The sequence below is a fragment of the Bos taurus genome, chromosome 11, assembly GCF_002263795.3.
Source record: "Bos taurus isolate L1 Dominette 01449 registration number 42190680 breed Hereford chromosome 11, ARS-UCD2.0, whole genome shotgun sequence".
Classification (NCBI taxonomy): Eukaryota; Metazoa; Chordata; class Mammalia; order Artiodactyla; family Bovidae; genus Bos; species Bos taurus.
In genome coordinates, this window is record NC_037338.1 from 63,688,564 (window position 1) to 63,712,978 (window position 24,415).

General features: G+C 43.1%; 1 protein-coding gene and 1 non-coding gene across 4 annotated transcripts in view; both read right to left on the reverse strand.

Moving 5' to 3' along the window:
• SPRED2 (sprouty related EVH1 domain containing 2) overlaps positions 1-24,415 on the reverse strand; it is a 123,597-nt gene that overhangs the window by 10,952 nt on the left and 88,230 nt on the right. For all 3 annotated transcript variants that reach the window (XM_024999446.2, XM_005212899.5, XM_005212901.5), the window contains 3 exons: positions 23,839-24,016; positions 15,047-15,215; positions 12,411-12,475 (listed from right to left, as the gene is read on the reverse strand). In XM_024999446.2, coding sequence (XP_024855214.1) covers positions 12,411-12,475; positions 15,047-15,215; positions 23,839-24,016 — 412 coding nt within the window. The remainder of the gene's footprint in view (positions 1-12,410; positions 12,476-15,046; positions 15,216-23,838; positions 24,017-24,415) is intronic.
• Positions 1,581-1,653, reverse strand: TRNAV-UAC (transfer RNA valine (anticodon UAC)). The gene has a single exon. It is a non-coding gene; the product is annotated as a tRNA-Val (tRNA).

Sequence of the window (24,415 nt, forward strand, 5' to 3'; positions counted from 1 at the left end):
ATGTATGGGAGTTATGTTTTTAACCACCTAAATTTAGTCCTCCTTTTAAGGGGTATACCTTTGACTACATTTTCAAATTTTTCTATGGTTATAGAAAAACATGTATTTTGAGTAGTAAGTTTTGCATGGCCTGGTTCTAAAGCCCTCTAACAAGGCAGTAATTCAAGACTTTAACAAGGAAACACAGGAGGCTGAGAAAAGAAAGGGAAGGGAGGTGGAAGCAAGAGTCAGAGGGTACAGACATGAAAGAGTGGGTGCCGGGAACCTCCACATAATAAAGAGAGATGCGACCAGCCCGACCAAATCCACACTGGTAGCAGAAACACTGGAAGGCTGGCAACCATTCATTTTCTTCTCCCTCTTGGGGATGGAGACAAATGGGATGAATGCCACCTCCAGAGAGGCAAGCACACAGGTCCAGCCACCTCATCCTCCCTGTGTCCTCAGAAGCACATGAGCTGTTGTGAACACACAGCGGGCGGAGCTGAGCCTGCTCCGAGCAGCTGCTTCTGGAGGGTGACAGGCCTACGTGTTTTGAATAAGGCACAGAAAATAAAGCGAAGGCACTGCTTAAGAAGCCAATCTGCGTCATCCAGGAATCATACAGAAACGTTAAGCAAAAATAGCACTTCTCGGAGAGAACTGGGGAACCTTGACTCCAGGCCAGGCGAGGACGTATGTCTCGGGATAGTTGTTGAAGCTCTGTGGGCCTCTGTCCTCGGGTATAAAGTAAGGAGTTGCCCTGGATGATCTCCAAGGTTTCTTTGAGCTCTAAAAATTGTATGTGTGATCCTTCTGCCTTCCTCCTCAGAACGTTACAGAGGAGTTTGGCTAAGACTATTGCTTAGTTGATGAAGAGCCACAGGATGTGTGTCAATTGCTGCTGCTGCTGCTAAGTCACTTCAATCGTGTCCAACTCTGTGCGACCCCATAGACGGCAGCCCACCAAGCCTTGTCGTCCCTGGGATTCTCCAGGCAAGAACACTGGAGTGGGTTGCCATTTCCTCCTCCAATGCATGAAAGTGAAAAGTGAAAGTGAAGTCACTCAGTTGTGTCCGACTCTTAGTGACCCCATGGACTGCAGCCTACCAGGCTCCTCCATCCATGGAATTTTTCAGGCAGGAATACTGGAGTGAGTTGCCATTGCCTTCTACAGCTCAATAAAAAAACAAGAAGTCATTGCAACAGGGGAAAGAAAAGCTGCAGGACTGATTCAGATTAATAAAAGCAGGACTCTGCCCGGTCTTATAGGAGAAGGCAATGGCACCCCACTCCAGTACTCTTGCCTGGAAAATCCCATGGACGGAGGAGCCTGGTGGGCTGCAGTCCATGGGGTCGCTAAGAGTTGTACACGGCTGAGCGACTTCACTTTGACTTTTCACTTTCATGCATTGGAGAAGGAAATGGAAACCCACTCCAGTGTTCTTGCCTGGAGAATCCCAGGGATGGGGGAGCCTGGTGGGCTTCCGTCTATGGGGTCACACAGAGTCGGACACGACTGAAGCGACTTAGCAGCAGCCTTGTCTTATAGATGATTTATTTATTTATTTGTTTGGCCTCCTGGCTTGGGGGAATCTTAGTTCCCTGACCAGGGATTGAACCTGGGCCCTCTGCAGTGTAAGCGCAGAATCCTAACCACTGGATCACCAGGGAATTCCAGATAGTTTGAATTTTTAAAGATGGCTAACTAGTAGTTCGGAGAAGGCAATGGCATCCCACTCCAGTACTCTTGCCTGGAAAATCCCATGGACGGAGGAGCCTGGTGGGCTTCAGTCCATGGGGTCGAGAAGAGTCAGACACGACTGAGCGACTTCACTTTCACTTTTCACTTTCACGCATTGGAGAAGGAAATGGCAACCCACTCCAGTATTCTTGCCTGGAGAATCCCTGGGACGGGGGAGCTTGGTGGGCTGCCGTCTATGGGGTCGCACAGAGTCGGACACGACTGAAGTGACTTAGCAGCAACTAGTAGTTATGACCCTAATTTGTGTTATTTTTATTGCAGCTTACCACCAAAATATAGTTCAGCCACTGATGCCACCAAAGCAATATTCAGAATTCTTCCTATTGCAAGGGTTTCCATTTTATTTATACACATGAGCATTTGAAATTGAAAGTGTGAAAGTGTTAGTAGCTCAGTCGTGTGCAAACCTTTTCGACCCCTCATGGACTCTAGCCTGCCAGGCTCCTCTGTCCCTGGAATTCTCCAGGTAAGAATATTGGAGTGGGTAGCCATTCCCTTCTCCAGAGGGTCTTCCCAACCCAGGGACTGAACCCTGGTCTCCTGCATTGCAGGCAGATTCTTCACCGTCTCCACCTTGGATGGGGAGGTGGCACTGATCACATGGAACTCTGGGCAGCTATTGCCTCTCAGGAGACAGTAAAGTGGATGGATGCGGGTGTCAAGAGGCTGCTAGCTCAGGTGATCTGGGGTTGAACAAAGCAAGCCTTTCCACTCAGTAGCTATTAGAATGGCAGGCCTATCTATGGTCAATCCTTTTTCCCTCTGGTAAATAGAACGTCCCCCATTCTGTCAACAGGTCTTTGGGAACAGACAGCACTGGCTCACCTGTCCTCAGGGCTTACACTGGTTCCAGGTGTTCTCTTTCGAAGAGGCAAGTAGAGCAGGAAACTGGGCTAGCTAGCAGGCAGTGTGGTCTGAGAGGGGCAGCTGGTGGGGGGAGAGGAGATGACTCTGTCCTAGACTCTAAGACATTATCCCATCCAGGACCCAGAGGAAAAAGTGGGCATTTGTCAATTGTGAAACAAAACCAACAAAACCAAAATTCCCACACATTAAAAAAAAAAAGTTTTATGTTTCTAAATTTTGAAGTTAGGTAAAATATTGACATGAAAGGAAAGGACTCTCAAACCCACAGCTTAGTTTCACTGGCGGGGCTGTGAGCAGGAAGTGGGTTTTGGGTAACCTTGAGCATGTACTCTGCATGAATTAATAAAATGGAAATAGTAGTATATTACTATCCACAGCTTAAACAGATGAGATGGTACATGTGTAAGCAAAGAAAGACACAAGCTGGTGGGCTAGCAAAGTGCCTCTGCCCTTCCTGAGATTGGGAGCATTTCAAAGCTTTTGTTTGAGCCTTAGACATTTCAATGCTTTAATTTAGCCACTATAGGTATTACATGTTGAATAAAAGATCCTCCTCTTACTATGCAATGTGAGCTTGATAATTATTGGCATTCAGAAGATAAAGCAGCTCTCATCTGTCTTCTGAGAACTTCCATGCCATCCTATGCAGGGCTGGGTCTTAGCCAGCAGCATTTATGGGACGCTGTTCCCTGGTGTCAGTCACAAAGCATAGCTGTTTTTCCCCCCAACACATTTTTGCTTTTCTTAAGACACCACCATAGATTAGTTTTACTAGTTAAACTTTGTAGAATTAATTTACATTTTCAACCTATTTTCTCCTTTACTTATTCTCTCCCTACCCCACTCTATCCCAGTCCCTTAATTCCAAGGGTAGAAACAACAGTTTTGATCAACTGATTTTCTAAAATGAGACTGGGGCTCCCAGGAGGGCATAGCAGAGCCCCACATCGCACTGAAGAGTCAGCTGAGGTTTGGAGCCAACGCACTAGTTGCAAAGTCCATTTTAGGTGGCTTTTTGGCAATGATGAGAATATGGTATATTTAATATATGTGAAATCTACTGAAACTTATTGAATAAATATTTCCCTTTCTCAACGTTCTCTGAAAGGCAGCAAGCAGATCTGGGGTTTGCATTCTAGGTGAACAAAGGATGGAGCTGGGTACAAGTTGCTTCACCTCTTCAAGTCTTGGTAACTTTATCTGCAGAAATGGAAGTGTCAAAAATGTTTAGAATCCCAGCCTCTCCCCAGCCTCTGAACTCTGCCTAAGCAGGAGTCACATATCCCCTTTCCAGACTTCCCTGGTGGTACAGTGGATAGGAATCCGCCTGCCAATGCAGGAGACACAGGTTCTATCCCTGGTCTGGGAAGATGCCACATGTGGAGCAGCCAAGCCCATGCGCTGCACCTAGAGCCTGTGCTCTGCAACGAGAGAAGCTGGAGCACTACAAGGAAGAGGAGTCCCCCGAGGTGCGACCAGAGAAAGCCCAAGTGCAGCAATGAAGACCCAGTGCAAAGAGAAAAATTAAAAAAAATAAGTAACTAACCGCCCCCACCCCCCACCGAAATCCCCTTAGAAAAACAGAAAACAAACCCCATTTAGTACAAAACTGGTAGATTTGCCTTTGGATTTCATGTGTGTTGGGGACGGATTAAGTGGAAAACAAACTCGAGAAAAGGAAAGTTCTGTGGCATTCTGCACTCTTCTGCTTCTGTTAAGTAAAAGCTTGACATTTACAAAATTCCACAAATTTATTTTTTTCTACTTAATCAAGAATGAAAATAACCACTACTTGCAAAGACTCAAAAGCTCACCTAGGACCAAAAAAAAAAAAAAAAAAAAACAACCCTGCTGCTTCACACTTTGGTTTCAACTAGTTCTAGTCATCGGAGAAGGCGATGGCACCCCACTCCAGTACTCTTGCCTGGAAAATCCCATGGACGGAGGAGCCTGGTAGGCTGCAGTACATGGGGTTGCTGAGGGTCGGACACGACTGAGCGACTTCACTTTCACTCTTCACTTTCATGCGTTGGAGAAGGAAATGGCAACCCACTCCAGTGTTCTTGCCTGGAGAATCCCAGGGACGGGGGAGCCTGGTGGGCTGCCGTCTATGGGGTCACACAGAGTTGGACACAACTGAAGCGACTTAGCAGCAGCAGCAGTAGCAGTTCTAGTCATGCTTTAGAAACACCTGGGGTGGGCAGAAGGGGTTGGAGATGTCATTAGGAGCAAGTGCTCTGAAGAGCCAGAAAGTAATCAGATGCAGCTGGTAATAAACAGGATGTCACCAGTTCAAGCATAGGGCACAAGGAAGAACTACATTTTCCAGTCTCAGCAAACACGTGGCTAAAAGCTGATGATGCTGTAAAAGACATTTTTCCTACACGAAGGAGGACTGCCTACCTGAGAAATTAAAGGATGATGAGACAATGCAAATATTCTTAACTGGGTTCTAGGAGAGAATTCCAACCCACACAAGATGCTGTGAATGACTCTTCCCAATGCCGCAAAGGACCGTACACAGTTAGTGCTATTCTGGGTGCACAGAAGAGAAGGTAATTCATTACAGATGATGGATGCTGTAAAGTGAGGAATCCCTATGGAGAAGGGCTGCCCAAATCCAGCAGCTATCCTGAGGTGAGAGAATAAACCGAAACCTTTTTTAGGGTATGCCTTCCTATTGCTATTCTGGGGACTTCGGGGCTGTAACACTTGCTCAGGCTTCAAGTCTGTCATATGGATGTGCCACATGGGGCACTGGTCACATATTTATTCTCTTATCTCTTCTCCCCTTTCCAACTTGGGTCCAAGAGAAACCTAAAACTTAACTCTTGTATAAGGATGATGTATCAAAAATAGGACAGCTGAAAAACCATAAATATAATTATTCAACAGAGGAAGAGAAAAATGGTAGTGATGAATGGGAACGCTGAGGAGATGGTGTTCACTGCTCCTCTGCTGTGAACTAGCTGTGTCATCTCAGGCAGGTCCTCCATCTGACACGGAGTGGCTTCCATGACTGTGTCTACAAAATGGGGCCAATCTTACTTTGTCTGCCAGAAGGAAGGAGGCTGACTTATCTGATGTGAACTCAAAATCCCTTTCAATTCCAAGACCTAGAATTCTGAGGAGCTGGCATGTCTACAGCTGTTCTCGCCTCCCCGCAAGCCAAACATTTCCAGCTAACTCACATCAGTTCTCTTACTTTTCATGTGTCATTAGGACACACTGCTTCCTAACACAAGGCAGAAAAAACAGTCGGGAGCAGCAGAACACCGAGAGCACAGAACTCAACCTCTGCTGTGTATCTTCAGTCCCTTTAGCCCCCAGAAGGGAAAATCAGGGCTTCTGTAGCTAATCAGGATTACTGGATTCTCCCTTCTCCCTTGACTACATGCCCCCCCTTTCCTGAGAAAACTCCCTCTCATTTTCCTTTTTAAAAAAGTCTCTAAATGGCCATAATCAAAAAATCTACAAACAATAAGTGCTGGAGAGGGTGTGGAGAAAAGTGAACCTTTTTGTACCGTCGATGGGAATGTAAATTGATACAGCTACTATGGCAATTCCTTAAAAAACGAATAATAAAACTACCATATGACCCAGGAATCCCAGCTCTCAGCATATACCCTGAGAAAACAATAACTGAAAATGACACACGTACCCCAGTGTTCATTGTAGTACTGTTTACAATAGTTAGGACACGGAGCAACCTACATGTCCATCGACAGATGAAGGGATAAAGAAGCTGTAGTATATATAGACGATGGAACATTACTCAGCCATAAAAAGGAACACATTTGAGTCAGTTAAAGTGAGGTGGATGAACCTAGAGCCTGTTATACAGAGTGAAGCAAGCCAGAAAAACACATATTGTATATTAATGCATATATATGGAATCTAGAAATATGGTACTGATGAACCTATTCACAAGGCAGGAATACATACAGAGACACAGAGAACAGACTTGTGGGCACAGCGGGGAGAGGAGAGGGTGGGACGAATCGAGAGAGTGGCGCTGAAACATACGTCGCCATATGTAAAACAGAGAGTGAGCGGGAAGCTGCTGTGTACCACAGGGAGCTCAAGCAGTGCCCTGTGACAACCCAGAGGGGTGGCAGGGAGGTTCAGGAGGGAAGGGACATATGTATACTTTTGGCTGATTCATGATGTTATAAAGCAATTATCCTCCAATTGAAAATAAATTTAAAAAATCAGTACATGTGTATCATTTAATACCTCAAATAGCAATCTTGCCCCTCTCCAAGTGAGACAGCTTCTCACGCCCCAGAGAAATAAAACCAATTCTTGTGGTTCTGTCTTCTTGCATTTCTCTCCATCTTTTCAATGGCATCTTATTATACTCCTCGTTCTTGATTTGCAGATTGGGATATTATTTAAGACCTTCTTATTATGGAAGATGAGGACTTAGCTATTTTATACACCCCCAAGTATCTTTCTATAAAGCAAATATTTCCCTAATCCCCCAGCTTTAGAGCCAGAATCCAGCCACTCAGCACAATGACAGCTGAGGCACCGACAGCACTTGACCACAGATTCTCAGTGAGCCTGCTCTGAAGTCCGTGTGCCCTGCAGCTGCATTCTCCCAAGATGGTATTAAAATTCTCCCTGTCTAGCTATGAAGATGCTAATAACATTCAGAAGTGATTTTAGAGCTCTGTGGCAGTAAAGAAACCACCAGGTTTCAATGGACCAAAGCCTACAAAATAGGAATTTAGAAAATTGTTCATTAAATGACCATAAAACCCAGAGCCTCTCTAGTTCTATACAGTCCATTTTCTCTACTCATTCTCTTCCCATCTTCATTGAGCCCCTTCCCCAAGGGCTCCAAACCCTCTGGCCCCAGAGGCTTCGACTGAAGGGATCTGGGTGGCCAGCCCCAGGCTGCGGAGCGAATCAGCTTGGCCCCTCCAAGGCACCACACTGCTCATCTCTCAAGTTCATGGGGGCCTTCTCCACAAGATACACTAGAGCACGTCTCCCCCACAAGACAAAAGCAATGAGAGGGAACAGAACTGAAGGTCCTTCCATGCTGTCCCTCTCAAGGATCCTGGTTCTGAAGAGAGAAAGCCGTCTGCCAGGGGCATGGATGGGAGTATGCTGACTCTCAGTGATATCTCCAAATGCCCACTGCAGACTGCTAGCCTTTGTTGTCATTGCTTTATATTCTTTGCATGACTCATAAATCTGCATCACGTGACGCAGGCATCGGAATCCACGCACCACCCCCCCCCCCCACCTCATCCATATTTAATGCCTAGCCAGCTAGGTATTTCTGTTCACCTGGATGGATTACAGTAACTGAGGTCTGCCAGGGAGGAGAGATGATGGGGCTGGATGGTAGTTGACAAGGAGCATTAACAGCCAAAGGGTGAGACTGGGTGGTGATGCTCAAACCTCGCCTCCTAGCTGTGGACGCAACAGAAAACACGGCAAGAAAAATATGACATAAAGCTACTGAAAATCCCTCAAAACCACCAACTGAAATGGCAACCCACTCCAGTATTGCCTGGGAAATGCCATGGACAGAGGAGCCCGGCAGGCTATAGTCCATGGGGTCGCAATGAGTTGGACACGACTGAAATGACTAAGTATGCAGGATAACAAGCCAATGAACACTTTGGCCATAAGATGCAAAGAGCCGACTCATTGGAACACATGGATGCATGTTATATGTTGGAGGATGATGTGGAGGAGGGGGCAACCCCAACCCCCTCTGGTGGAGAAGTTGTTGGGCTTGGGAGCTCAAAAAGCATGGGCTGATGCTTTTTGAAAGCCGACTCTTTCCCTGATATGGGGAAAGACTGAGGGCAAGAGGAGAAAGGGGTGGCAGAGGATGAAATAGTTAGATAGCATCACTCACTTAATGGACATGAGTTTGAGCAAATTCTTGGAGATAGTGAAGTCAGAGAAGTCTGATGTGCTACAGTCCATGGGGTTGCAAAGTGCTGGACATGACTTAGCAACTGAATAACAACAATGAATGAAATATGAAACCCTGTGATTGTTATACAGTATATTGGGGTTCAGATCACCCATTTATTGAGCACCTATACAGCCAAGCTTTATAGGGTTACAGAGACTATAACGATGAATAACCTGCTTTGAGCTAAGTAAAGTTACTTGTTCAGCAGATAAAATGTGCAAGTCAAAAAAGAAGCAGGTTTTTAAGTAGCAAGAGAGGGATAAACAAGAATGCTATAGGATTTGAAAGAAGAGAAAACAATCATAATTGGTTGAGGGTGAAACAGTAAGACACATGGATGGATAAACAGTCCAAGACCCAGAAAATCAGAGCAGTTGCTAATCTGGAGTCTCTGGTGGTGGCTCCGTCGGCAAAGATGTGGACACACACCAGGCTGGTGGCAGGAGGGGCGTGGGAGGACTGTAAAGGCAACTAGCAACGCATGGGCAGTTACGTGTGTGTCTGCATGAGCGTTCACACATGCTGAGCTGGATGCTAATTTCACGTGGAGGACTTGCAACATGGTTCTACCATCCTGAGAAGACAGGCTGGTTTAGGGGCTGGGAGTCAGGAAACTGTGAGCAGAGACAGCCATGCTTTTTGAGCACCCAAGCCCAGCAACTTCTCGACCAGGGGGGTTTGGGGTTGCCCCCTCCTCCACGTCATCCTCCAACATATAACATGCATCCCTGTGTTGTTCAGTGTCCTATTTTCCTCCTGGTCCCAAGGAATGCCTTGGAATAGAGGGAACCCTTGGCTCCAGCAGCACAAACAGAGATCTCCTTCTGGTTCCTTCCTCTGAAGGTTTTCTCCTATACACACTATTCTCTTAGAAATTCTCCTTCTGGCTCATCGTAAGTTGTAAGAGGGTCTATCACCACTTATACTCTTTCTAAATGAGTTCAAAGTCCTAATCCCTGTCTTACCCACATCAGCTTTGCTGCTGCTGCTAAATCACTTCAGTCGTGTCCGACTCTGTGTGACCCCATAGAGGGCAGCCCACCAGGCTCCGCCATCCCTGGGATTCTCCAGGCAAGAACACTGGCGTGGGTTGCCATTTCCTTCTCCAATGCATGAAAGTGAAAAGTCAAAGTGAAGTCACTCAGTCATGTCCGACCCTCAGCGACCCCATGGACTGCAGTCCACCAGGCTCCTCCGTCCATGGGATTTTCTAGGCAAAAGTACTGGAGTGGGGTGCCACTGCCTTCTCCGACCGACATCAGCTTTAGAATGCAACAAACCTCGGGAAGCCGTAGTCTCTATAGGTGTTAACCTGGCTGCTCACTTCCACGGCTCCAGCTTTTAGAGACATCCCTGACTTCTTAGGACAAAAAGTCTCATGACAGGGAACTTGTGAACAAACAGGAAACCTGGTGTGTCAGCCCCTGACGACCCTCCCATCCTTACACGGGATGTTGCTAATGGTCACTGGCCTCGTGGCTGGGCTTGTCTTGGGGAAGGGAGGTACTGTTATTAAGAGGCCCCTGTGTGTAAACAAGTGGAATGAAGGTAAGGACTGTGTACGGCAGGGCCCACAGGGAATACAATGAAGCTGTGCTTCTCCCGCCGTGAGTTTCCAAGTGCCAGGAAACAGCAGGGCAGTTCCTACATGTCCTTCCAGGCATTCGGCATTACCCTGAACAGCACGTCGATTCCCTGTGGATTAAAGGACAAAGCCAGCAGGGGTGCCGGCTTCTATGGCCCCAGTCCCTCTTGCCCGCTCCCGCTTCCATAAATCACGCTGGCAGGTAGCTGGGAAGCAGCTGTGGATGACAGGGTTGCTCTGGAGCACAGGAAGCCACCTTTTAACCCGCCTGCTGTTGTTTGTCTCTCAAACGTGACAAAGGAACAGATGTAAGCAACATGCCAACTGTTGAGAGGATCTGCTTGGAGCGCTATAGGAAGCCTGCTCAGAGTGCATCACACCAGCCGCTCCACGGAGGCACAACTGAGTTCATTTCCTGACGCTCAGCCCCCAACTGCCACCGACAAGCACTCTCTGTTCATGCCAGGTTGGGGTCTGCAATGCTTAGACTACTCACCACGTACAGCCTGCTGCCGCCTTCACCCCGTGCCCCGAAGCCCCTTCCCAGCCCTGTTCCAACACCATCGAAGTCCAGCCTCAGCTCCCAGGGGTCTTCTCTGACCCCCAGGCCCCATCCTGGGCCAGAGCATTTAACAGTCTGTGCCGGTTTCTAAGCCTCTCACAGGGCCATATCCTCCCTGTCCAAACCATCTGGTTACCTCCATGAGGGATGGAGGCGGGTTCACCCACCTCTGTCTTCCCAGAGTTGCGTTTTTTAAATCACTAGTTGCAGGATGAATGGGTCAGGAATCATGTTTACAGGGTTGCAACTAATATTTAAAATACTAAATTAAAAAACAGCTTATAAAAGATACTTTTGGGACAACTAAGGAATTATTGGGGAACTATTAGGGGATATTATGAAATTCCTATTAATTTTCTTAGGTCCAGTTACGATGTTGTGTAGGAGAATATCTCGGAGAAGGCAATGGCACCCCACTCCAGTACTCTTGCCTGAAAAATCCCATGGACAGAGGAGCCTGGTAGGCTGCAGTCCATGGGGTCGCTAAGAGTCGGACACGACTGAAGCGACTTCACTTTGACTTTTCACTTTCATGCACTGGAGAAGGAAATGGCAACCCACTCCAGTGTTCTTGCCTGGAGAATCCCAGGGACGGGAGAGCCTGGTGGGCTGCCCTCTATGGGGTCGCACAGAGTTGGACACGACTGAAGTGACTTAGCAGCAGCAGAATATCTTATTCTTTAAGAGATGCATGCTCAAGTTATTTAGAGGTGACTTACTTTCAACTGGATCAACAGAAAAAATACCTGTGTGCAAGCTGACACATACGCAAATAGGCAAATAGACACATAAGGCAAATAGGGTAAAACATTATCACTGCCGACTCTAGATACAGAGTCTACAGGCTTTCACTGTACTAGGCTTTAAATTTTCCTGTGTGCTTGAAAAGTTTAATAATGAAACAGAAGAAAATAAAAAAGAAGAGGGAAAAATCAGAATGCAGGGCATGAAATATGATCTGGTTTGGGGTGTCTACTGGATGTGTATCCTAGGTGACAATTTAAATGTATTTCCTCCTTTGCATCAAGGCCCAGACTCTGAAATGCTGCCCTGCAGTTCCTCACTGCACCAAGCACATGGCAGGTGCACTCTGAACTGTTTAACTTCTAGAAGCACAGAATTTTAGTGAAGGGGCAAGCTGAGAAATCATTTAGTCTCCAGTTACATCCCATTAACGCCAGCTATGTCAAAATATCCAAGCCATTTCCTGCCTTAGCACATTTGGCCCTAACCTCAACTCAGCCTTCAGGACTCTTATCAGATATTTAATCACTCATCAGGAAGGCTGCTCCCCTGCCCCCTCCATGCCAGGGAGGTGGTTAGTGGAAGACTCCAAGAGTAGGGTGCCAGTTGTTCCAGCGTGCCGGGGATTGAAGTATGTCTTCTGTGGGACTAAGGACTTTCAGTGCTAAAATTAGGACAGTCCCAGGCAAACCAGGTTGGCTGTTCACCCTAAATGTGAAGGAAGACTGGGAGAGGGCCTTGAACAGATCCAGGAGGGCGGACACCATATGCCTTGTAGCATCATGGGAACAAGAAGGGCTAGAACAAATTCAGGGCAGCGAAATTATGACGAGACAGAGATCTCCCTGACAACATCCCAACAGCAGCAGCAAATGCCAAATTGCCAAGTGTCTCTCATGCCCCTAAACAGAACCTCTGATTATTCACCAACTCATGTGGAAAGCAAAAGACCATGGGAACTTACTGTAAAAACGTCATCATCACCAAGCTCAGCCTCATTGTGGATGGTGGAAGATGATGTTGTGGAGCCTAAAAAAGACACAAAAACCACAAAAAAGTGTTTCCAAAGAGGATAAGTCAAAGCCACTCATTTAAAGAAACCACATCCTACTCCTTTCATATGCGGATCACCAGCAGAAATGTTACTTGGGAATTAAATGCTTTAATTTTAAAATATAATTTATTTATTCATTTATGGCTGCACTGGGTCTTTTTTACTACATGTGGACTTTCTCTAGCTGTGGCGAGCAGGGGCCTATTCTTTGTTGCGATGCATGGGCTTCTCACTGGTGGCTTTTCCTGTGCAACACAGACTCCACGTGTGGGCTTCACCAGTTGTGGTGCTCGGGCTCAGATGCTCCACGGCACGTGGAATCTTCCTGGACCAGGGATAGAACCTGTGTCCCTTGCATTATCAGGCACATTCTTAACCACTGTACCACTAGGGAAGTCCTTACATACTTTTAACTTGCTCTTCTTTAATTGATTCTAGCCAGCATGTTTCCTAAATGAACTTTACTTACTGTTGTTCCCAAATCGATCCCTCAAACGTCCTCACTGATCAGTAGAGAACAGGCACACGGAGAGGCGCCGAGGAGGTGGTGCTCAGAGAGCCTACCCCCGGCTCTGAAGGACCCCCCGACTGCTAAGCACTGGACGGAGGAGCCCAGGTTAGACCTGCCACAATCGCACTGTGAAACTGGACTTGGATCTCTGGGCTTTTCATTTACCCACAAAGGGACGTGAACTAAAGAGCTAGTATGGTCGCCTCCTCTTCTGAAATTTAGACACTATAAACCCCAGACTGTGGGAGAAGCCACCTTCTAAACTGGTACCTGGGCAAAAAGGCTTTTTTCTTGCAGTACTGGCAGTGAGTTTTGCAGGTCAACATTTAGGATAATGTCAAAAAAACACAAAAACCCAGTTTATTCTATCAGGGAATGAAATGGTTATTTACAGTTCAACTGATTTATTTGTTCATTTCTTTCTTCATTCTGGTAGGCAAATCATGTAACTTCTTCCTTTCTCTCCTAATAGCACCCCATTTATGTGGATCAAATTAACTAACCCTGTTAATGGCCAAAAAGGGAAAACATGCTTAAATTTGCATAAGTGATAGAGTACCAAAAGAGAAATTCAGTCTGTATCATCTCCTTTTTCTTGGTTAGGCCTTATGAAATGCACATTTAGAGAGTATTTTGCTATTAACATAAAATTGAACTCAAAAGACTTGATCAGAAAGGGATGAGAAATATTTAAATTCCCAATGAAGGCTCAGAGGAGAAAAAACAAGTTCCATAATACCATGTGTGCAGTTTCTATTGCTCTGAGACTCTTAGATCTCTACTATTTGAGTCACTCTAGTCCATCAATGTTTAAAGCAAGTTTGATAGAACAGAGCTAGGTAGAATGTATGAGAAAAAATTAAGAGAACCAAATTTTGTGTGTGGCTTCAGTGATTAAGCACATGGATATAGTACAAACTTCTCTCAGTAATACAGGAGTGGGCTTCCCTGATAGCCCAGTGGCTAAGACTCTGTGCTCCCAATGCAGCAGGGGTGGGTTTGATCCCTGGTAAGGGAACTAAATCCTACATGCTGCAACTAAGACACAGCACAGCCAAATAAATAAATAAAAGAAAATAATACAGGAGCTATTTTCTCATCTAAACATTTAAAAGCTATGTTTAATAATAAGATTTTAAATATTATCCACTTGTGTTAGACTTATGGTGTACACACTGGTTTCTACTCATTTTGTCCACCCCCCGTGGTTGTAGTTCTCAGATTCATTGTTCCAGCTAGAATTGTCTCCCTGATGATTTTAAGAGATTTTTTTTTGAGACCTGCTTTTCTCTCCTCCCCCAAATGAAGAAAATGACTTTAGAAAACATTTCTCTCTTATACACATGAAATACATATTCTTTTGTGATGAATCTAACCAATTCTGAATATGGCTTTACTGTGCCTTGCTTGATACTTCTTTGTTCACAGGTTGGCTATGACACCTTGAAACCTCTGATTTGATAACTGAATGTGTCGAAATGGAGAATTTGTGTGTTTGCATCTGTGGACACTCGAAAAGCCCCTGAGAACTGACTGCCCGAGAGCCTTTCAGGCCATGATTAAATGCCACACAGTGTCCACCAGCTGCTTACTCACAGACTAAGGAGTCACAGATTCCTTCTCCTTTCCCCTGGGCCGTTGTTACACAACAGTGGGAAGGCCTACAGCCTCTTCTGGGCCCATTAGAATCCATTCTCCACCTCTGGACCAGGACAGGTTGCACCCAAGCTTTTTTCTCAGGAAAAGGTGAAATATATCAAAAAGGCATTTACATGGATGTCAGAACTTGTCTTTCCGGAGCAGTCTAAAAAACCAGTTGGAATCACTCATTATTCTGAAATCCATTTCCTTCTCCACTGCACTGTCACTTAGAATATTTTTCTCCTTGGATGTTCCTACAGTTTTGGCCTCAACCAACCTGGCCTCTAGCCCTCCTGCAAATAATCCACAAATATGTGATGGCAGACAACTGGGATTAAAAAGAACCTGGAAACTTCCCACAGACCCACTGAGAATGCAGTGATCAATTCAATACCTTCTATTAGGTCTTCGATTGCTTTCCTCACTCCCCTGTCAAAGGCTCGAGCGTCAGCAGGGCTTTGGAAAGTAAGTCCAAACTTCCTATTGTCGACCTTCCAATGATGAAAGGTTGGGTTGGCTTTGGTGTAGACCAAGTCCTTTCTCACATAGCATTCCAATACCACCTGGAGGATTGAAACACACAGGTGGGTTACTTTTTAAATAGTCACGATGCTGTCTGGTTACAAAAATCTAACTAGGAATGACTGTTTTTGATGGCAACTGATGACCCCCCCTGCCCACTGCCTTCGTGCATCTGTGAAGGCTTCTTAGAAGAAGGCTTTCCCTGCCTCTGTTGAGCATCCACTCATTGCTGCTCCCCCCATCCCCACCTTGGTGGTCCTTGCTGTATTGCTCTGCTCCTTAACCATGCTCTACATTTCTCCAGCCCCTAGCTGGGGGTGGAGGGGTGGAGTGGGGTGGAGTGGGGCTCTAAGCTGAGGCCCAGTCTTGGGGCTTTGCTCTATTCTAGGCTGACTGCTTTTCCCTCAGGGCCTTTGTATTCATGACTCTCAATCCTCCTTCTCTTGTCCTAATGCCCTTTCTCAGTGACCTCAAATTCAACAAGCTGGGAAAATAACTAACTTGCTCTGAAATTGCTGCCCTTAGTTTCCTATGCCAGCTTCTTATCTAGCAATGCCAACCTCTGTTAATTTTCTCTGGCTTGAATCTCCATGGTTTCCTTTTGCCTCTTCTGCTTGTTCTATCCCCTGTTTATGTTAAACACCAAGTACATTTCATTTTCCCTTCAGTATATTTTGTATCAACCCTGGTTCAATTGCTACCACCCTGATCTAAGGTCTCTAATAAACCTTTTATCTGGATTATTAGAACATTCTAGCAATCTAGTCTCAGAACTGCCTTTTCACTAGGCTATGACTTGGAGGAGATTGTCTCAGACCTTTGATCTTTTTATCTCTAAAGCGGAAATAACACCAACATTATCAATGAGAACATATACACGAACATGCTCTGCAAATACTGAACAGTGAGGAACCTGAAGGGTTGTACGTACTTACCAGGATATTGCATCATGTTTTTCTACTCTTTTACTTCAGTTTTTATCACCTTCACAATTTAGTACTTGATTTCATATTATTTTCTAAGAGTTTCATGTGCTTTAGTCTTGTTCCTTTAACTAGACTGTAAAAAGATCAAGATGTCTTATAAAATAACTCCCTCTATGTACAGAGTGCTACTGCTGGCAAAGATATCAGAGTTCAATATTACAGAATAAAAGAGGCATTGAAATCATGTGAATGTAAACTCTATTCTTTATTCATGGATAGCTCCAAAATACCAACAATATTTATTTCTATAGTTTCATTATGTATATATCAGATGATTTCACTAAGTTTTACCAGCTTTGATCTTGTTCAGCAAAGTTCTACATTTAATGAGATACTATTACTTTTAGACTAAGTGAAAGAGTGAAATTAATAAAAATTAGAGAATATCTTTAAATGAATAAAATTTCAAGAATACATCTAAGCAAACAGGAATTAAGTATTGCCTAATAAATGTTCTCTAACTTAATAGATGAGAATAATAGTCAAACTGGCCTATCCAAGCATCGCAAGCAGTTAACTTTATTCCATTGTGTTGAAGGAAGACAATGGTCCCCTCACACAGTTCTATTTATGATTAAATTGCTTATTATGGCCATTTTCCCCTAAGAATAGCGCAATGATTAAATGTCAGCCCAGCCCCATTCCAAATTGGGGAAATCCAAATAACCAAGGCTTTAGCTAACAAATGTTATCTATTTTAGAATTTAATAGTCTCAATGCAAAATCTCAAAATAAACTTTTTTGTAAAAACAAACATTTCCAGTTTCTCCATATTTTTATGGCGAAAAAGTTAGTCTTTCGTTGACATTTTCTGAGTTTAAGATTATCCCAAAGGTACATTTTCCTAGAGAAGTGTAATAAATTCTTAGAAAAGTAAAGTTTAGCCACCTAAACTATGTGGGAAGAGGGATGGGGAAGAGACCAGATACCATCTCTTTATCCTCTTAAATCTCTTTATCCTCTTCAACAAAATTATATCATTATATATCTATGTAAGTTTAATGACAAAAATGATAACATTCAAATGCTGTAATCTTCATAACAGGTATAACCCCTTAGTGAAGTTTTGGCATAATAGGTATTAATCCTCTAAAATGAAGTTTGGGAATTTGACTAAAACTTGAGAAAGGGTTTTAAAAATGGCTTTTTCAATGAGAGGCATGGGGAGAAAAATAAGTGATTATATATTCTTGTTGAAGGTATTTCATCCCTCATTTGATGCCTTCTGAACTGTATCTGTTGCATTTGACAATAAAAAATTACATTAATCTTCACCTGAATTCATAGAGTTGGCTTTATTTTAGAGCACCTGCTTTCATTAAAATCTAAGCACATGCAAGAAAATGCAAATACAGTTCTTAATAAGCACTCTTGGATGGGAGAGAGGTTTTTAACAAAATTTCTTTGTCTTGTCCCTTCCAGCAAATATCATTTTGCTGTTTCACAATCTGTGATGAAAGTAAATAACCTTCTAGATGATGAACCAAACAATACATTTTGTGAAACTTGTGGTCATTTAGTTGGATTAAAATGAAATAGTCACTGGTGTTCCTTTATTTTTTTCTTCCATTTTTAAAAATCTTACTAGCCTGTGAAGTGGAGAAGGAAATGACAACCCACTCCAGTATTCTTGCCTAGAGAATCCTGTGGACAGAGGAGCCTGGTGGGCTGCCGTCTATGGGGTCACACAGAATTGGACACGACTGAAGCGACTTAGCATGCATGCATGCACTGGAGAAGGAAATAGCAACCAACTCTAGTGTTCTTGCCTGGAGAATCCCAGGGACGGAGGAGCCTGGTGGGCTACTGTCTATGGGGTCACACAGAGTCAGACACGACTGAAGCAACTTAGCAGAAGCAGCCTGCGAAGGGGCCTTCCCAGGCGGCGCTAGTGGTAAAGAACCCGCCTGCAGGTGCAGGCGACACAGGAATCACGGGTTTGATCCCTGGGTCAGGAAGATCCCCTGGAGAAGGGCATGGCAACCCACTCCAGTATTCTTGCCTAGAGAATCCCCATGGACAGAGGAGCCTGGAGGGCTACACTCTATAGGGTCTCAAAAAGAATCCATACTGTAGAAGGTTCAATATAGCGGAGTCCATGAAGGTTCCATTCTTGCTCAGCTCTCTGTCTGTCCCCTCGACACCTCTCTACCTCCAGAGCTGCCCACTGACAGTATGGGCACTACCTTAGTTCCCTTCCTGCAGCTTCTTTATGTACTCACATAAGTTTGTGTGTGTGAGTCTGTTTAAATGTAGCCACACCTATACACTGGTCTTCAATTTGCCTTTTCCTCAAAAATATGTCTCAGAGATACAGGAAGGTAAAAAAGGACTCTGTTTAGTGGCTGCGTAATATTCCTCAGAACAGATATATGAGAATTGTTTTGCCATTCTCCATACTAATGGGCATTCAAGGTCATTTCTAACTAGTCACTTTTAAAGACAATGCTGAAATGAACATTCTTGAACATGTTCTCAAAGTTTGGTATTTGGGCTCTTGGGAGCCTTCCCTCTACAACCCCAGGTCCTTTCAAGGGGTTCAGGATGGCACAACTATTTTCATATATTAACACATTTTTGCTTTTCCATTGTGCTGCCAGCTCTGCTAATGCTGCAAAAGGAACGGTGGGTAAAACTGTTGTGCTGAGGCTCAATCAAAGCCAGGCAGTGGCACCAAACAGTACCAAAGCCACCGGATTCACCACTGGCACACACAGTGGAAAAAAGCCAGTTTTATGTAGGGTTGTCCTTGATGAACCAGTTAAAAATGACTGAAATCATGACCCAAGAATACACATCTTTCATTTTGTGTGATGAAATGGATGTACATGTAACTGGATTCTCCTATCTGTGTCCACACTTGATCTGCTGTAACATGTTGCTTTGGTTGAAGCAGAAGAAACTCGGGCTTTGCACAAATGCACAGTTGGAAAGGGAAGAGTATCTCTCACAGCCTTTTTACTTCCGCTGTGTATGGAAGAGTTATGACTATCTCAAGGAAAACGTGCGTAACTGCTGCCGTTGGGAGTTGAACTAACTGCTTTTCTCATGAATCATCGGGTTTACTTGAAAGAGCAACCTACAGATGAACTATGGTTATTCAGACTTGGGTACTTTTTTTGAAGATGAACACAGTGAACCTGTCACCTCAAGGAAAGCAAGGAGGTATTTTTTGACAATAATAAAATTTGAACTTTCAAGTGAAAATTAGAATTTTGGACATTTGGCAATACTTAAAAAGACTTTTCTAATGATATTAATGGTGATATTAAGAAATGTGATTTTTTTTTGATACTGTAGACTTAAGTATATCAACATTTGGAAGATCTGTGTAACTCAGTAAACCATTATTTTCCAAATGACCAATGCATGATGTTACAAAATCAGGAATGAGTAAAAGATTGATGCAAAGAGAAAGGTGAATCAGTGGATTTTAATGTAATAAGAGTCTGAAAAGGTTTCAGAGTCTGCATTTAAGAAACTACTACAAACTGAGTTTTGGTTTAGATCGAAGTGTTAATATATCAGTAATGATCTGAAAAGGCTATTAAAATAGTTCTACATCTTCCAACTGCATATCTGTGTGAGGCTGGATTTTCTTCATATACTTCAGTCAAAACAACATATTACAACAGACTGAAAGCAAGAGTAGATATTAGAATCCAGCTATCTTCTACTAGGTTAGATATTAAAGAGCTCTGCAGAAATGCAAAGCAATGCTATTCTTCTAATCATTTTTTTTTCCTGGAAAATAGCTATATAGTTATTTGCCAGAAACAATGTCATTTATGCTAACCCTACTGTTTAAGATTTTTAACAATTTCAGTTTTAATTGCTAGTGTGGTAAATAGTAGTAGCTTATAGCCTATCAGACAAAAGCATTTTAGGGTCCTCAATAAATTTTTAGAAAGTAAAAGGATTCTGAGGCCAAAAATGTCTGAGAACTGCAGCTATCTATAAAGCTTGGTAAGTCTATTTCCATAGGATAGGGTTTAGATGTAGAATTGCCAAGTGAAAAGGAATACACATTTAAAATTAATATCCTGCCAAATTGCCTTTCAAATAGTTTTGCCAGCTGGAACTCCCACTAAATGTGTGTGGGAGTGCTCACAGACCTGCACTGGAATGATCAACCTTTTAGATTCTGTGATTAATCTTCATAAGGTAGTTTCTCATAGGATTCATTTAAGAAGTAAAAGCATCTAATCCATCAAAATAAGATTCAACTCAGCAATTTTTAATTTGCATATAACTTCTCAGGAAAACTTGACTGTCTCCAACTTAGAAAAAGTAACAACTGTGTGAATGAATACTTGGAACACAGACTTTTCCCATAGAAACAATGGCATCAACACAAGTTCACAGGTGTCAACACAAAATTCAAATAACAATAACAAAAACCAATGTGCTGAATTCTAGAACTGCACTACCTTGGAAAATCTATTGACAACACGGTTTCTACCAGAGACAGTACTTCATGTTCTGGTTGGAATACCAAGAACTCTGATACTATCCATTCTCTGTATTTCCAAAATGATCTCCACCTTCTCCTTGCCTTTCCACTGCCGAGGGCGGGGGTGGGGGGGTGGGGAGTGTCCTTCAACAACCTGTCCTGTTTGCACAGCTTCCAGGAGTATTCATACCCTCCAGTGGGCAGAAGTGCTGCATTATGGAAGCTAGAGGCCAAAGAATGAGTCATCATTTGACCAAAAGCGTGTGTGTGTGTGTGTGTGTGTGTGTGTGTGTGTGTGTTAGGAGTCCAGAATTTACCAGCACGTGAAACTGGAAAGTTTCATGTGAAACGGGGAAGTGAGGGATGGAAAGATGAAAGAGCACAACTAGGTGTGCGGGGGTCTGACTTAACTAGTGACAAAATTTATAAAAGTCCCAAAGTGTAGAGTCACAGAACGTAAAGGGGACAAGACGAGGGAGGGAGTGATGGAGAAACACAACAGGAGGGGATGAAGCATACAGTCCTTGTGCAACAGCCAACACACAACAGAAGCTGGTCCACAGCCAGGACTGCCTTCTTCCCATGCCGAGCTGGAATGGAGGGACCAAGATTTAGCTTCACAATGAAATGGTCCAAGAGCTGTCTCTAATGATTACATGCCCAAAGACTGGGGAAGTGGATTCTTCCCTGGAGCACTGAGTTTCCCACTACAAACTGGAAATAATAGTGTCCTTCTCCTTTAGAATGTGGCAGGAATGTAACTGAGATTATTTACATAAAGGGCTTCACACGAAACTGTAGAACTTTACAATAATTATGTTCAAGCCAGTGATAAGAAACAAGTTTATAAATGTATCTATAAAATGAAGGGGCTGAATTATTAATAGACAATCTAAAGGCTATTTCAGGTTGACATATTCTAATGACAAACCACAGAAATACCAGGAAAAAACAGACCTAAAAATATATAACTGTTCAGGTTAGATAATCTGCTAACATAAAAGTAGTTAACAATAAAAATAAAAAGGAAAAAGTGAAAAAATTTTTCTATCAAAATTTTTGTAGGAAAACAACACCAACTAAAATAAAAAAGGCAAGCAACAGATTATAAAAATATCTGCAGTAAAAATGGCAGATGAAGATGATTATCTTTGTTATACTTGGAGGGCATACATATCAAGGAGAATAGTCAGGCCCCAAAAAGTAAATATGCAAAGGACATTGACAGATAATTCACAGTGTTTAACAGAAAAACATTTGCTCTTATTGCTGATCAAAAATAAGATACCACAGTTATCCTAATCAAATTGGTAAAGATTTAAAATATCTGAGAAAATTCTCATATATGGTGGTAACAGCTCTTTGTATAAGTATCAAAAACCATAAAAATTTGACCTCCCCGCAGATTATTACAAGTAGACAGCAAGTGTGGAAAATGCAGGTAGATAAATACAGGGGTAAGGGGGAGGGAGACAATCTTAATATTTGACACTAAGGAGATCATCAAATAAACAACAGAACATCAACCTGATACCAGCAACATGGAAAATTTCTGATGAGATATATAAAACTGTTTATGAGCTCTGATTACAGCTAGGTAAAAGTAAAAATATGCACAAAGGGGAAAAACTATACCAAAGGGTTAAAGGTGGCTGTGCACATGTGACTTTGGCTCAGTTTGGGTTCAGGGTGTTAGTCACTCAGTCGTGTCCGACTCTGTGAACCCATGGACTGTAGCCCGCCAGGCCCCTCTGTCCATGGAATTCTCCAGGCAAGAACACTGGAGTGGGTAGCCATTCCCTTCTCCAGGGGATCTTCCCGACTGAGGGATCAAACCTGGGGTCAGGTGAGAGGGAATCAAACACTCGTTTCAGGTTCCCTGATGGGACCCAGAACAAGTAGTCTTTCTGAATCTTAGTTTCTTCAGATATAACTATACAGGCTGCTGTAAGGATACAATGATGTACCTTAACTGAAGGGCTAGCATTGTCCTTAGCCCCTAAGGAAATGCTGGATAAAGGGTATTTTACTTTTTTTGGGTTAGTGTATAATGCCTTTATTGTGAATATCTAATAAACAAGAATGTTTTAACTATTTGACTATTATGTAAGGAATTTCTTGAATGGCCACATTTCTTAAAATATTCTCCCTTTAAATTTTTGTTTTATTTTCAGAAATGAATCAAGTGTGAAAACACCATTTCTATTAATCCATATATAATGTTTAGAAATTGTTCTGCCTTATTTATTTTGAAACCTTTATAAACCCTAAGAAGTGGTGGCAAAAGAAGATTAAATTTGTATACCTAGCACATAAAACTCAATAGATGCCACTGTTAAGGGTCTCAAGTGTACCAGGTATATTCCTGTGGTGTCTTTGTATTTTTCTCTGTTGGGGTCCTGCACATTTTGAATCAATGGTTGGCTGTGGAGTATACATTCCAGGATCAAATATACAGAGGACCATGTTCTTCCAGGTCCAAGGCCACCAATTAAAAATAGACTTAGACACTCAATTTCCCTTCATATCATAGATTGCTTCGTAACAGAACTGGACATTGAATTCCTTCATGAAAATGTATGTTATAAACTACCAATGCCCCCATCCTTTGAGATCATGAGTACTCTCCAAAGTGCATATTTTTTAGCATACAGAATTATCACAGAAGTGTAATGCCACTGCTTTCCATTACTTTCTTTCCCCAAATATGTTTTATTCATTAGCTGATGAAATAGAAGCTGCAGTATCTTTAGGATAAACATTAATTTAGAGGTAACAAAATTATCAGGACGACACTTCCTCCTTGCCTTCTACCTCTCACCAGCCCAACCTTGATGGCATGCCCCATGAATAAACCCAACCGTTTAAAAAAACTCTGACTTCACAGATTACTACAATGTGATTCATAATAAAGAACATACTTCTGTTTCGAACATCTTGTTAGAGTAAGAGAAAGACAGCTTAATTAATCAAAGACGCAAATAAGACCGCCTAATGCACCACTTCTAAGCATTATATGGTGTGTAGTAGAAAGTGACTTCACTGGAAAGCCTGGGTTAGGTTTTGCAATTTGGTACCAGCTCTGGGAGTTCTATCTTTGGAAGCTCTTGCAAGATTTTGAAGTCAGAGAAAGAAGGGGAAAAATACCTACAGGAAAAGGGCTATGGTTTAACATCAAGAAATCAGTCGTTACTATGTAACCCACGCGTTGACGTCTGCCATTACCAGTTTGTCTTTCTGTCGTTCACCATGGATGAGAAAGCCGCTTCGTCCATTGCCTTCGGGGTGCATGACCTTACAGACCCCCACGCGACTGATCCCGCCTCCTTCCTGTGGGAACCATCCCCCGCTGGAGTCATCTCTGGTCATAACCACAGCCTTGACACGCACAATATAGCTGTCACTAAAACGACAACAAGAAGAACGGGGCATGACAATGGTCTGGAGCTGAAGGATGTGTTTCATAGAGCAAGGCTACCACAGCCAGCTTTTTTGGGACTCATCAAAAGAAAATCTATGCCTGGCAGCAACCTTAAAAGGTAACCCATGTCAATGCTCAGGGAAAAACCCAAACTCTTAAACTCAGTATAAAATTTAAGTTAAAAAGGAAAGATGCCCGGTTGTTAAAAAATATTTGTGAGTCTTTGAGGATGTATGCAAGCATAACATTCTCCAGTTTCGGAAGTATTAACAATAAAATGAAAGAACTGCTATCTACAGTTTAGTATCTTTAAGTTAGGAAAGACAAATCTATTAACATAAGAGGACATTATGGTTTCAACCCTTAAAACTTGGTTTATAA